The following is a 14,959-nucleotide window of genomic DNA, read 5'->3' as shown; positions in this document are numbered from 1 at the left end:
TCATCCTTTGTCTGTTTTGTTTTTTTGTTTTTTTGTTTTTGTTTTTTTTGTTATTTAATTATTTAAAAGCTAAAATAATTTTACTACTATCATTTATACACACACACACACACACACACACACACACTTTCCAAGTGTTACATAGCAGAAGAGGGTTTAAATACAAGCAACACATGCACAAGCCACATAGTAATAACAAGCGCCCAATCTTCAAAAAGTTTGGACACCGCAAGCAGTTCAAAACGGAAAGGAGAGTGCATTTCACAATTGTGGAAAGACTGGTCATTATAGGTACAAGTGCCCAAAACGGCGCAAAAACAACAAAAATCCTAAAAAACTGATTTTGACTGTCTCCGAAACACTCATTGTTGAAGATCAAGGACAATAGTGGATAGACTCAGAAGCAAATCATCATGTATGCAAGGACAAAAGTTGCTTCATCAATTTCAAGAAGAAAGCACTAGGAGAACATCGTCTCTACATGGGCAACAATACTAATGTCGATGTTTTGAGTCAAGGAGATTGCAAGATCAACAATAGTAAATCTACCATTGTGTTTAAAAATGTTCTGTTTGCACCAAATATAAGGAGGAATCTTGTCTTTGTCTCTATCCTAGAAAAGAAAGGTTTTGAGACAAGGTTCATGAATGGTGCTGTCACTATCGGGAAAAAAGGTCATATTTATGTAAGGGGAATAAGAGTCGATAATATGTACTCAGTTTGTATTAATAAAAGTATTTCTTCCGAGTATGCCTTTGTCTCTACTGTTCAAATTTTTCATATTTTATGGCAGTTATGTTTAGGTCACATAAATAAAAATAAAATGATACGCATGAGTAAAAATGGAATGTTGCCTCAAGTAAATGCACATGATTTTGGTACATGTTAATCATGTATTAAAGGAAAATTGACTAGAAAATCATTTGCTCAGCATTGGACTTGTACAAGTTTACTTGAGATTGTGCATACGGATTTATATGGACCAATGACTACTAAAACCCATAGAGGAATGAAATATTTTGTGACTTTCATCGATGATTATTCCCGTTATGGACATGTCTATTTTTTGAAGTATAAAAATGATGCCTTTGACAAGTTTAAAAAGTTCAAGGCAGAAGTAGAGAACCAATTGGGAAGATCCATAAAGACCCTTAATAGTGATAGAGGTATAGAATTTGAAGCCCTTGATGATTTCTGCAAAGAGAATGGTATACGACATAATTATACTATGCCTTATACACCACAACGAAATGGAATCGCAGAAAGAAGAAATCAAACTCTAATGGATATGATGCAATCTATGATGTCTTATGCTGACTTACCTCTACATTTACTGCAACATATATATTGAATAGAGTTCATACAAAGGCTAAGCCACTGACTCCATATGAATTATGGCATAGGCCAAAATCCAATTTATCAAACTTAAAAATTTGGGGTTGTAAAGCGTGTGTCCTCATTCCAAAGCCATTAAGAGATAAATTACAAGCAAAAAATTTGGAATGTAAATTCATAGGATATCCTGATAATAGCGTCGGATATAGGTTTTCTCATCCTGAGAAATGATTGATCGAAAGTAGAGATGCTACTTTTATTGAAACTACTGATTTGGTTAATCCAATACAAGAATTGGAATCTTTGGGAGAAGAAAATTCTCCTATGGATGATCAAGATTTCAATCTTGATTTAGACTTGTCTCATGATCATGACATTGACAATGATCAAGTGGGAAACGTAAACATGGGTAATCATAACAATGTCGATCATGACACACACACGGATGATGATCATGATATTATCATGGAAGATATAAATAGTGGGAGAAATGATCAAATCAGTGAGAGTAAAAGAAAAAGGAACCATCTAGAAGATTGAAAGATCACTTTGTTTGGGAGAGAAAACGGAAAACTTGGAAAATGGGGCCGGCGGGTTTTTTGTTATACTCATCGTGGTTGATACTATTCTTGAAGACCAGGAGAGATCTCAGCAAATGGAGGTTACACTCACAACCATCCATGAAAAGAAAGAGAAGAAGAAGATCATGGTGTTGTGGGGGTAGGAGTAGAAAATGCAATCGTTCCGTATAGGGCGGAGTACTGAAGAAAAATTGAACAAAATACACTTCATTTGTCCCAATATCACTCATTAAAACTTCACATTATTACATAAATATCATGGCCTTTGCAATCCATAAAAAAAATAAACAAAGAATAGGAATAAATTCATAGAACCCCACATTACACTAGGAAGTAGTGTAATGCAGTGCTTGGATACGTGGAAAAATGAAAAAGAAAATGCAAGGCCAGATGCTTTTAGTTACAAACCTGTTTCAGTGTGCCTCGAGGGTAATCTTGTCCTTTTCACACACAAATCCACGTGTCGCCTCTTGATTATTTTTGGCTCCACAGTCATCACATTTCAATAAGTTAATTTGATTTGCGGGTTTAAAATACTAGTTCAATAGATTTGATCAAGCCCTGAATATCTTTCTTTTTTCTATTTTTGCAAAATTATGGTATACAATGCAGTAGAGTAACTATATATTATCTATAATGAAAAGTCTGTTGACAAACAAAATGGTATAGCTTATAGATAAGTCTTCATCAATCATTATAACAGTAACTATATATTATCACATATTCATACCCAAATTTAGTAACCCTAGATGGAAACAAAAAAGACCTTGAAAGTTATGTAAATTGAATAAAAAAATTTACAATTAATTTGTCTTCAATTGAATGAATTCCTTCTCCAAAAAACATTCTAACTCTTATCCAGAAAAAAATTGGATGACTTGTTACAAGAAAATTGCTAAATTGGAAAGAAAGTCAGACCTAAATGGAAATATAGCAAATCCGGATTATTCCTAAATCTCATAAATATATCTAATTCTAGATGGAAACAGAAAAGACCCTGAAAATTATGGTAAACTGAATAAAAAATATACAATTAATTCGTCTTCAATTCGAATGAATTCCTTATCCAAAAACATTCTAATTGTTTGTACCCGATTTTGCGCCATCAGCTCACAAGGCTATTGAATGTGCAAGGTTCTAAGTTGTTAAATGAGAGAAATATTAAGATGATTTCCAATTATTTTAGATCATTATGGTTGTGATAACTATTACTATTTTCTAAATAATTGAAATTATCCTAATAGAATTTGTTGATTATGTGCTGGTGATCTTTTGGAGTGAATTGGTTAGCAATCAAAGATGAGGTTATATGGTCAAAAGATGGGATTGCATTTGCATGCAGCGTGTGAAGCCATGGAGACTAAGTTCATGCAATTAAGGGTCAGTGTGTGATTGTCGTATTTTTTTTTTTAAGTACTTCTACTGTATTTTAAGAATAATCAACTATAAAATAAAGTAGATGAGCTTTTGGTTGTTGAATTTTGAAGGAGTTATGAGTAGTTATGAGTAAGAAAAACAATACAAAACGTTTAGTAAATTTTAATGTAGAATTAATATAATTGTATACAATGCCAAAATAGACATAGTGGTAGGAGTAGGGGAGACAACATCAGTGGCGGGGACAATGGTGGTGGTGGTGGTGATGGTGGCAGCAATGGAGGAGGTATGGAGGTGGTGCTAATAGTGGGATATGGTGGTTGGGGTCTAGAGGTAACAATGGTGATAGGGGCGGTGGTATTTGGTGGTGGAAGTTGTAGTTGTGGAGGCAATGGTCGCAATTGCGATGGGCGGCAATGATGGTGGTGATAATGGTAATAGTGGCAGTTGTGGTTGTGGTGGCAATAGTGGTAGTTGTGGTTATTATTCTAGTGGTGGCAACAATGATGGTGGTGGTGGCGTTGCTGATGTAAGGTTAGTAATTGTAGCGGTAGGTTGTAGCAGTCACTTTAATCTCTAAAGGATAAAAAATGTGCGTAAGGCTAAATAATGTCATTTAAAAAAAAAAAAGATATTACAACAATTGAAAATATTTATTAAAGGCTCAACTCCACTTTTTATTAAAGCAACTTTTACAAGCGTTTGGGAATTGGTTGATTTACCTGATGAAAGAAAGCCCATCAGTTGTAAGTGGGTACTTCGTAAGAAGTACAAATCAGATGATACCTTAGATAAGTTTAAGGCTCGACTTGTAGCTAAGGGTTATACTCAGAAACCTGGTACAGATTTTGTGGAAACTTACTCTCCAGTTGCGAAGTTTACATCCATTCATATTCTTATGGTAGTTGTTTCTAGAATGGATTTAGAACTTCATCAGTTAGATGTCAAAATAGCATTCTTAAATGGAGATTTGAAGGAAGACATCTATATGATTCAACACAAAAGATATCATGTCAAAGGACATGAAAACAAAGTCTATAAATCAAGAAAGTCATTGTACGGCCTTAAACAATCATCAAGACAATGGGATTTAAAGTTCCACCAAGCCATTATGGAAATGGGCTATAAAATAAATCCATTGGATCATTGTGTTTACTCTTGGAAGTGCCAAGATAATTTCTGTATGTTGTCACTATATGTAGATGACATCTTACTTGCAGGTAACTCTGTAGATATGATTGAAAAGATTAAGTCATATCTGGGATCCAAATTTGAAATGAAAGATATGGAAGAAGCATCTTATGTTCTAGGAAATAAACTTACTAAGGATAAAGATGCCAAAACGCTCTATTTGGATCAACAAAATTATCTGGATAAAATATTTAAAAGATTTAATATGCAAGATTGCAAGCCAGTTAGTACACCTGTTTTGTAAAGGAATGATGCTTTCCAAAAATGTGTCTAGTACAGAAGCAAGACATCATTGATATGCAAAATGTTCCGTATGCCCAAGGAGTTGGAAGTTTGATGTATGCTATGACCAACACAAGACCTGACATATGTCATGCAGTTGGATTGGTAAGTAGATATCAATTCAACCCTAGAAAGCAACAATGGATGGCAGTAAAGAGAATTATTAGATATTTAAAAGGCAACCAAGGTATGAAACTTTGTTTCGAATTAAATGATTTGGAGTTAGTATGTTATTGTGATGTAGATTTCGCAGGCGACTTGGTTGACAGAAAGTCAACAAGTGGTAACATTGTCTTGTTTGGTGGAATGACTGTTTCTTGGTTAGGTAAGAAACAAGGTTGTGTTACAAAGTCTACCATGGAAGTAGAATATATCTATCTTGTAGCATAACGATAAGTACTGCAGTATGGGCTAAATGATTTATTGATAATTTAAATATAGGTATACCTAAAGAGCCTGTTAATGTGTTTTGTGATAATAAGTCCGCCATCTTTCTGATAAAGAGTGGAGCACATAGTTCCAAAGGAAAACACATTGATATTAAATATCACAATATACAAGATATAGTGGAGAGATGAGAGGTAAAGGTCGACTACATACCCTTCGAAGAGATGGTGGCCGATCCAATGACCAAGGGATTGTCTTTGGAAAAATTTAGAGAGCATGTGACTACAACGGGTTTGCAAAACATCTAGATGTGTTGTAGTGTGAGACATGCGGCGAGCATCATTGTATGGTTTTAGGGACGGCTGAAACATGGACAAGTAGATGCGACTCTATCTGGTTCTTTAGTACTTGGTCGGTTAAAGATAGAGGGCACTAGCGAGGTAACTAGGTTATAATAAATCGTCTTGAAGTAAAATTCATAATAAGCTTCAAGAAATAATTTATATAACACTGTGGCGTATAGTGCAGGGCTAAGTCATCATTTGTAACCGAGTGGGGATTGTTTTTCCTAGTTACTTGGATATGATGCCATTTTACTAAAGAGTAAAATGTTATCAGATAAAGTGGAATAGTGTGCACCAAGTAGAGAAGCCACATATCTAATGTTACATTGAATTTCTTTATAAGTAATACTCATGAGAAACAAATCAGAATAGGAAACCATTTATGTCATCATAATCAAGTGGGAGATGTTAGAATATGATTATGATAACATGGTTTTCACAGTATGTGTAATCATGTGTGAAGGTACACCATAACATTGGTGTACTAATATACATATGATTGTAGTGAAATAAGTTAATTAATTAATAAAAGAAATAATATAATTACTTATTTATTTAATTAATTAATTCTAAAAGGATATGAACAGTTGTATTTCAACTTGAAAAGTTACAACTTCCCCTGAAGAATACAACTCTTCCATAAAGGTTATTTCCATCTCTATATATTTGTCAAATCCTTGTCTGTCAGATTCATTCAATTCCATACTCATTCTTTGTTCATATCTTTCACACCATATAGTGATCGATAGTTTAAGCGACATCCGTTTCTGATCCTGTGAATTACCCAATTTGTATCACCTTTTCCTTTCTTCCGCTTATGAAAAAGTGCCTAGTGTTTATAGGCAAAGAATTAGGCTTGATTTGAATACCTAAGACCATCTCCAACCAATTCGGCCAGATGGCCATAAGGCTAAAAATAGCTCGAAATGACATGAAAACCGTCTCCAACCGAGGGCTAGGCCAAAGGGCTTATGGACCCCACCAGGCCAAAACCACCAAATTAGGTTAGCAGGCTAGCCATCTCCAGCCAGCCCGATGAGCCCAGCCCACTTTTTTTTTTTTTTTTTTTTTTTTCGGATGATTTTTTTTTTTTTTTGGACAAATGTTTTTTTTTTTTTTTTTTTTAATTTCTAATTTTTTTTTTCCTACACCATTTTTCACATACTTTTCACCATTCATACTATCTTACCTCATTTTATTTCAATTCTTCACATTCTATTCTCTTCCAATAATCTTTCCTTTAATTTTTTCAATAATTTTCAAATGGCCACCTCTTTCAATAATCTTCTAATATGTTCGAAAATCTTATTTTAATATGGCAAATTGATTTAATTAACTATATTAATTCAATTAAAATAATAAATTATATTTGACCTATGACTTTTTGGCCCCTCGGTTGGAGATGATTTTTGTCATTGTGCTATATTTGGCCTATGGCCCTTTGGCCATTTCGGTTGGAGATGGTATGAAACATGGTCAAGCATTGTTCATTAAAATGTAATTTCTTAGAGGGCTATAAGGCTAAAAGAGCCCTCTGGCCCTTATTCGGTTGGAGATAGCCGATCCGACCAGAGAGCCATAGGGCTAAAAATAGTCCGAAATGACATGAAAATCGTCTCTAACCGAAGGCTAGGCCAAAGGGATCGTGGGTCCCATCTGGCCACAATTGTACAATCAAGCCAACTGGCAAGCCCGTACCAGCCAGCCAGCCCAGGGCCGGTCTAGAAATTCAAGTCCAATGGCTACCTGGCGCCAGCATGACGCCAGCTAGCAATAGCTAACTGACGTCATGCTGACGCCAGGTAGCCGTTGGATTTGAATTTTTTTTTTTTTTTTTTTACAAAATTAACTATTTTTTTTTCCTATAACTACCTAAGCCATTAAACAACATTAAACAACATTAAAGAACACAATCTCCACCCTTGTACTAGTTGGGGAAGTTATTCAAACTTAAACAACATTAAAAAAATATTTAACAACATAAAACTTAAATGTCTAGTACATGTTTTTTTTTGGCCCAAAGATGTGTAACAAGATCTTGTTGTAGGTACTTGTTTGTGGCACACGAATGTATCATCCTATGGTGCCTCATGTGCTCATTTAAAGAGATATTACTAGTTTTTAGATCCAAAGGAAAATTAGGTCCATCATATATTTTTGCATGAGCCCTCCTTGACCTATTTGGATCATCTTGGTTGTCATCAGACTCTCCATCAATATAGCCATCTCGCTCATCCTCCACAATCATGTTGTGTAATATGATGCACAACATCATGATGGAGTTCAATTTACCTCGACTCCACCCTCTTGTCGGTTCCTTGATGATCTTTCACCGTGCTTGTAGAATATCGAAAGCTCTCTTAACATCTTTCCGGTATGCCTCTTGGCGTAAGGTAAACCATCTTTGGGCATCATCCACATGGTTTGCAATTGCTTGGACAAGTGTCGCCCACTTTGGGTAGATGTCATCTGTCAAGTAATACCCCATATTATACTGAAGCTCATTGATGTAGTAGTCAAGTTGAGGTTATTTACCCTCCGTCAGGTTATTGAAGAGGGGTGAACGCCCAAGAACTGTAATGTCATTTTGGGATCCTAGGACTCCAAAGAAAGTATGTCAGATCCTTATGTCAAACAAGGCAACTGCCTCTAACACAATAGTTGGCATTCTTGATCTTCCGTAAAAGCCTCATTGCCATCCGATGGGATAGCTCTTCCATTGGCAATGCATGCAATCTAATGACTCTATCAAGCCCGAAAAGCCACTGTCTTCAGCTTTGCGAAGGAGCCGATCCATATCTGCTTGATTTGGTTCACAGAGGTACTTCTCTTTGTAAAGCTGAACAATTGTGTAACAGAATTCAGCAAGATTATCAAGGCATGTAGACTCAGACATTCTATATGTATCATCCATCACATCAGCTGGGGAGGCATTGGCCAGCATTCAGAGTGCAATAGTAACCTTCTGATGAGGTGAGAAACCAAAGCGGCCTGCTATGTCTAGTTTATATCGAAAGTATGGATTGACATGCTAGACATCATGAAGTAAACGCTTAAAGACAGGATACCTCATCCGGAAGCGACGTGTGAAATCCTTTTCTATGTACACTGAGTTGGGGTTGAAGTAGTTGTTCATCAGAGTCTCATGCATCATCTCTCTATTTCGTGGTTTGTAAAAGCGACCAGCAATAGAGCCACCCCATTGAGGTTGTTATTCAGTTGGCTCATACGTTATGACCCAACCATGGCTGCCATATATGATGTGTTGCGCCATGCTTCATCTTCTTCATCAGACTCCTCATCTTCTCGTCTCATCTACACCCATTTATCTTCCAATTCAGAAGTGGATGAGGACCCTCAGTTGGAATCCGAAGAGGATCTAAAGTTGGAATTCGTTGCAAACTTGAATTGAAAGAGATATTAGAGAGGGCAAAGCTGAAAGTATGTGAATTATAGCCTAATATCCACCCTATTTATGGACATTGGAAGTTAAAGATAAAAAGTGTCACGCAAATAAAAATCCTATATAAAATTTCCATAACCAATTACATCTCAACACGTGACACTCAAAATCTTATCCGAAAAATTATTGAGATTACATATCGACAAGAAATCTGGAGAGTTACTTACATATCGACACGTGACACTTGAAATACTAGACGTAAAATTATTGAGATTCCATATTGACAAGAAATCTGTCAAGTTACTCACATATTGACAGTTGACACGTGACACTTGAAATCCGAGACGTAAAATTATTGAGATTCCATATCGACAAGAAATCTGCAAAGTTACTCACATATCGACACGTGGCACTCGAACAAGAAATCTGCAAAGTTACTCACTTTAGCAATACGTGTCACTCGAAATCCTATCCGAAAAATTATTGATATTCCATCTCAAAAAATTATTAAGGAAGTTTAATTTAAGTAACCATATTAATTCAATTAAACTAATAAATTATATTTGGCCTATGGCCCTTTGGCTCCCCGGTTGGAGATGGTTTTTTGTCACATGGCTATGTTTGGCCTATGACTCTTTGGCCTCTCAGTTGGAGAGGATAAGAAATATGGTATGACACTGTTTATTAAAATATTAATTTCTTAGAGGGCTATAAGGCTAAAGGGAGCCCTCTAACCCTCCTTCGGTTAGAGATGACCTAAGTGTAATATTAGATTGGCCCTGCTACTTTGTGTGATATCCAACATGTGTGTATATATACAATATGTATATATGTACATATAATATATATATATATATACACACACACACGCACACAGCACCATCACAATGCAACGATGCATTATTGCTTTGATTATTTGTACTTTTTTTCACACGGCACCATCATTGCCTTATATATATATATATATATATATATATATATATATATTTTTTTTTTTTTTTTTTTTTCTGATTTCCCTCTGCGCTTCACGGCTCTTCATCCATGATTTCAGAAGGAAAATTTTGGACGGGAAACTAGGCACGAACTTGACCTTCATTTTCTTCCTTCAATAAATTGGGCAAAAACTTGGTGACAAACCCAAGTTCTTCCGTAATCGGCAAATTGCCTTTCCAGGAGTGAATATCTGACGCTAGAGCGTGTCCCCCTCCAGCAGCATGGAACACCAGGTGCACCTGACAAATGGAATGGAATCGATAGATGGCGCTGGCTGGCTGGCTAATTTTCACCAACCCTCTAGCCTAATGTCTGATTTTTGGCTGGGTGGGGTCCACAAGCCTTTTGGCCTAGTCCTCGATTAGAGACGGTTTTTATGTTAAAACGGACTATATTTTGGTCGGGTTGGTTGGAGATAGCCTGAGGCCATCTCCAACCGGATCGGCCAAAGGGCTATAAGCCAAAACATATCCCCTTTTGACACAAAACCCATATCCAATGAAGTGCTGGACCAAAAAAAATTGGAATCCACTGGGCCATAAATCAGCCAAATGGCTAGTGGACTATCCAAAGAAAGCCAGCCAGCCTGAAATTTAAAAGCCCATTTTTGCTCCAACGGTAACATGACATCATCCTAACCTCATGTAGCCGTTGGAATTTGATTTTTTTTTTAATACGAAATTTTTATTAAAAATTCTAATATTTTTTTCCTATAAATACCTAAGCCATTTCTACACCATTTCATACTATCTTACCTCATTTTATTTCAATTCTTCACATTCTATTCTCTTACCTCTTCCAATAATCTTTCTTTTAATTTTTTCAATAATTTTCAAATGGCCACATTTTCAACCAAAGGAAAGGCTTGGACCCGAAAGGAAGATGAAGCTCTTTGCAAGGGTTATAGATAGGTCTCGGAAGATAGTGTCAATAGTATTTCTCAAACAAGTGAAGGCATTTGGACTTGTACATCCAAAAAGTACTATGAGTTCTACAAAGGCACCACTCCACCGAACCCCAGAAATCATGAAAGTTGTTCTTCACGATGGAAAAAACATCTTCATCCAAGGTTGAATAAATGGCACAAGCCGTGATAACAGCTAAAAAGAGAAATGAAAGCGGAGCCAATCTATACGACAAAGTAAGTGTTTTCACAAGTTCTTTTAAATATTTAATTATATTATATTTAATTTCATAAATTAATTTCCTATAATTTTTGTAATTATAAACGCCAAGCGGAGCAATTGTATATGGATGACAACATGAAAAAACCCTTTACTCATCAAGGTTGTTGGGAAATTTGTAAAGGGTGGGTGTTATTTCAAGATCCACCTCAAGAAAGATTTGGTCATACGCCAGTGTTCGGAAATGTTTCCTCAAATCAATTGGGGATGAAGAAGTATCTCCTACCATTGAAGAAACAAGGCTAGAAAATCTGTCTCCAGGTCAATCTTCCATACCTAAGGCTATGAAACGAAACAAGGCTAGAAAATTGAAGGAAAATGGCAAGGAAAATGAGGAAATGGCCTCCTTATTGCGATTAATGGCGGAGCAAAATGTCATTGCCGTGGAAGAAAAGAAACGTAAACACAAAGAACGGGTAAAACAAACACAAGAAGAGATGGATGATAGGATCATGGAAAGAGACATTGAATTACACTCCAATGAGTAAGGCATATTTTGATAGGAAAAAAAGGGAAATTATAGCCCGATAGGAGTTGTTTACAACATCCGACTATAATCCAACAATGGCGGATGAAAATCATTATTATAATTAGTTGTTATAGGCTTTAATATTTATGTTGTTGTAGCCTTTAAATTTAAGTTGTTGTATTTTTAATATTTAAGTTGTGTACTCTTTAATATTTAAGTTTTTGTAGTCTTTAAATTTAAGAAGTTGTATTTCAATTAAATTGTGATATTTGAATTAATGTCTAAGTTGGTTAACATTAGGGCTGGTTTGGGTCAGGATCCCGAACCAAAACCCCCAACCCGAATCCCAAATCAAAACATTTCGAGATGAGATTTTATATCCCAAAACCGAACCAAAATATGCAATTCCTGAAATTCAGGATACTCGAAACTGTTTCGGGTCACTTAGAGAGTGGGCCTTGAAGCCCAAAATGTTGGGCTTTTTAAACTTTTTGCAATTTTAAGCTCTTTAAACAGTGAGCCCACCCTTTTTTTCAGGAAAAAAAAAAAAAAAAAAACTTCATAATTGCAGGCTTGCAACACCCTGCCCGCAGCCCACCTATTTCACAATCACCTGAATTCAATTCAATCAAAGTTCACCACAATCTCATCTCACAATTTCAATTTTCATATGAAGCAACAACTAACAAGTTAAGCTTAAGTTCACAATTGTCTACCAAACTAGTTAATTAAAAGTGCATGCAATCAAAATGAAATAAGTTAAGTTTTACAAACCAAACTCCAAAAGAATTTAGATTAAGTTACAAACCAAAAGCAAAACATAGTTTATAAGCAAAAAAATGCATGCAACCAAAATGAAGCTTAAGTAAGTTCATCCCCTTTCGCCCCTTCGGCCTCTTCCTTTTGTTAATGAATGACCCATTGTCGTAGATGGTGGACCCCTTCCTCTTGTTGATAATTGAACCCTCTTTCCTCTTGGTGTAGATACTCTTGAAATGGGTGGTCGCGGAGGTAGCGATGGGCGGCGTTGAACTTGAGGTTGTGGAAGAGGTGGCATTTCACTTTGTGTGGGATTCTCTTCACTTCCCAAATTAGGCAACTCTAAAACAATAAAAACAAAATATATTTAGAAAGTGAATGTATAAATTATAAAACTATAAATAATGAATACTAAGAAAATAAAAACATGAAATCAAATACTTCATTTGCCCTTCTCCAAGTATTCAAGTTCTTTGTAGAACATGAGGTCGTCAATTGTAGGCTTCTTGTAGAAGGACATTTCATTCCCCCTTAGCCAATCACTTGTACATACCAAAGCCTCAACCGTTCTAGGTGTTAGGGAAGCTCTAATGTGGCCCACCTTACTTTTTCTTCTGTTGACCCACCCTACTTGCTAATGTGGCCACCGAAGGCATCTGCCGTATCTCCAATTCAACACTATCCTCACCTTCTTCTTCCTCTATTTCTTCATCTATTTCTTCTAACCCTATATCGGTATCCATATCCGGATCATCATCATAATAATCTTCATAGTAATGAGTTCGAATGTACTGTGGCTTTCGTTTTACTAAAACCGAGATCCTAGGTGTACTAGTAGATTGTGATTAGCTACCACTACTAGACCCGTCCGTCCTAACAATGCACAATAATATATCACAACGACAGTTCATCATATATTTAATATTCGTATATCTCATATTCATATTAATCACTGAGCAATGAGCAATTGAGCATATATTAATAACTGAGCTATTGAACAATTGAGCATATGTTAATCACTGAGCAATGAGCAATTGAGCATATATTAATCACTGAGCAATGATTAAACATATAATTCATTCATTCACATAAACATAATCAAACACTGCAATTTCACTGATTCATTCACATAAACATAAACATAATTAAACACATAAACATGATCAAACATTGATTATAGGTCCTATTTCCACCATTCCCTACAATTGCAGGTCGTATTTCTACCATCCCCTATAATTCGTGCAATTTCATAAACATATAATTCGTGCGGGACTTTTAAAATTGCAACCCACCCATCCCGTTACAATTCATGCAATTCCTATTTCCAGTTTTCCACTATCCTCTATATTTTTATTCTACAAATTTGTGCACCCACCCACCCTAATCTTAATCTAAGCCTAATCCGATGAACCCACAACTTCGTGCACCCGTGACCCCACCCTTCCAAAGGCCTGCAGGTCTTGCAGTGCACCCACCCTAATCTGAAACCCCCTATAATTTGTGCAGGTACTATTTCCCCATCCTCTATAATTTTATTCTACAAATTCGTGCACCCACCCACCCTAATCTTAATCTAAATGAACCCATAAATTCGTGCACCCACCCTCCTAAAGGCATGCAGGTCATGCAATACACCTACCTTAATCTGAAACCCACAATCCTCAAACTCTCACACATTCGACAAAATACTTAGAAATCAAGTTAATCAACATGAAATTTGACCCTAAACCCTAAAGAACAAAAGCCTAGTGAAAATCAGAAACCCTTATCTGGATTTTGGGACTCGAATGGTGTCGGATTCGCGTTTTCCTGCGTCTCTGTGTGTGTGGCCGAATGAGCGTCGTTGAAGTGGACGGAGGAGCGGCGTAACTTGATGGAGGAGTGGCTGGAGCAACGTTCGAACTAGTTTTTCGAGAGAGTGAGAGTGAGCAACTGAGAAAGAGTCTGAGGAAGTGAGAGGAATACAAAAGGCCTAACTCACAATGGACGGTTAGATTAGATCTTAACCAATCCAACGATCCAAGTAATTTCTAATTATATATTAAAAATAAATATATATATATATATATAATATTCGGTTCGGGATTACCGAACACTTTCAAAGATGTGGCTGAATCTCAAATCGAAACTTTCGGGATTGGTTCGATTTCAGGTACCGAATTTTTTGAGAAATTTGGTTTGGGCATTTTTCGGTCAAATTTTGGAACGAGTTCGGGACGGTTCAGGATTTTCGGGAAAAAATTCCACCCCTAGTTAACATGCAAGATAATGTCCAAATTGTGATCTTTGGTTAATGTCTAAGTTGAATTAATGTATTTCAATTAAATTGTGATATTTGAATCAATTAAATTGTGATCTTTAAGATTACATAAAGATAATAAATATGGAGAGTTACTCACTTTAGCAACACGTGTCACTCGAAATTCTATCCGAAAAATTATTGAGATTATATAATGATAAGAAATCTAGGGCTTATTTATTTAGCGACAACTGAGACTCAAAATATGTCCAAAAACTTTATTGTAATATGGTAGTTTAATTTAATTAACCAACAAATTAAAGAACAAAGTTAAAATAGTAAATTATTGAGGTGACTAAAAAACAGCCTCCTTCAGTTGGAGATGGTACATAAATATGGTATGACACTATTTATT

The 14,959-nt window shown here is 35.9% G+C and overlaps 1 protein-coding gene across 1 annotated transcript; it reads right to left on the bottom strand.

Moving 5' to 3' along the window:
• Positions 1 to 7,826: 7,826 nt before the first annotated feature.
• LOC137744515 (uncharacterized) lies at positions 7,827 to 8,441 on the bottom strand. Its single transcript, XM_068484311.1, has 2 exons — positions 8,264 to 8,441; positions 7,827 to 7,966 (listed from the first exon to the last, which is right to left on the bottom strand). Exons 1-2 carry the CDS (start codon positions 8,439 to 8,441, stop codon positions 7,827 to 7,829), a joined length of 318 nt encoding a protein of 105 aa, XP_068340412.1.
• Positions 8,442 to 14,959: the final 6,518 nt, after the last annotated feature.

Source organism: Pyrus communis, chromosome 9, assembly GCF_963583255.1.
Source record: "Pyrus communis chromosome 9, drPyrComm1.1, whole genome shotgun sequence".
Lineage (NCBI taxonomy): Eukaryota > Viridiplantae > Streptophyta > Magnoliopsida > Rosales > Rosaceae > Pyrus > Pyrus communis.
This window is presented reverse-complemented; position numbering and strand designations above follow the sequence as displayed.

Bases quoted from the DNA above. Each gene is read 5' to 3' on its own strand.
- LOC137744515 (XM_068484311.1), bottom strand. From the start codon at position 8,441: ATGCTGGCCAATGCCTCCCCAGCTGATGTGATGGATGATACATATAGA. The intron at 7,967-8,263 runs GTGGCTTTTCGG...ATTACTTGACAG, and splicing joins CCTTCGCAAAGCTGAAGACA to ATGACATCTACCCAAAGTGG.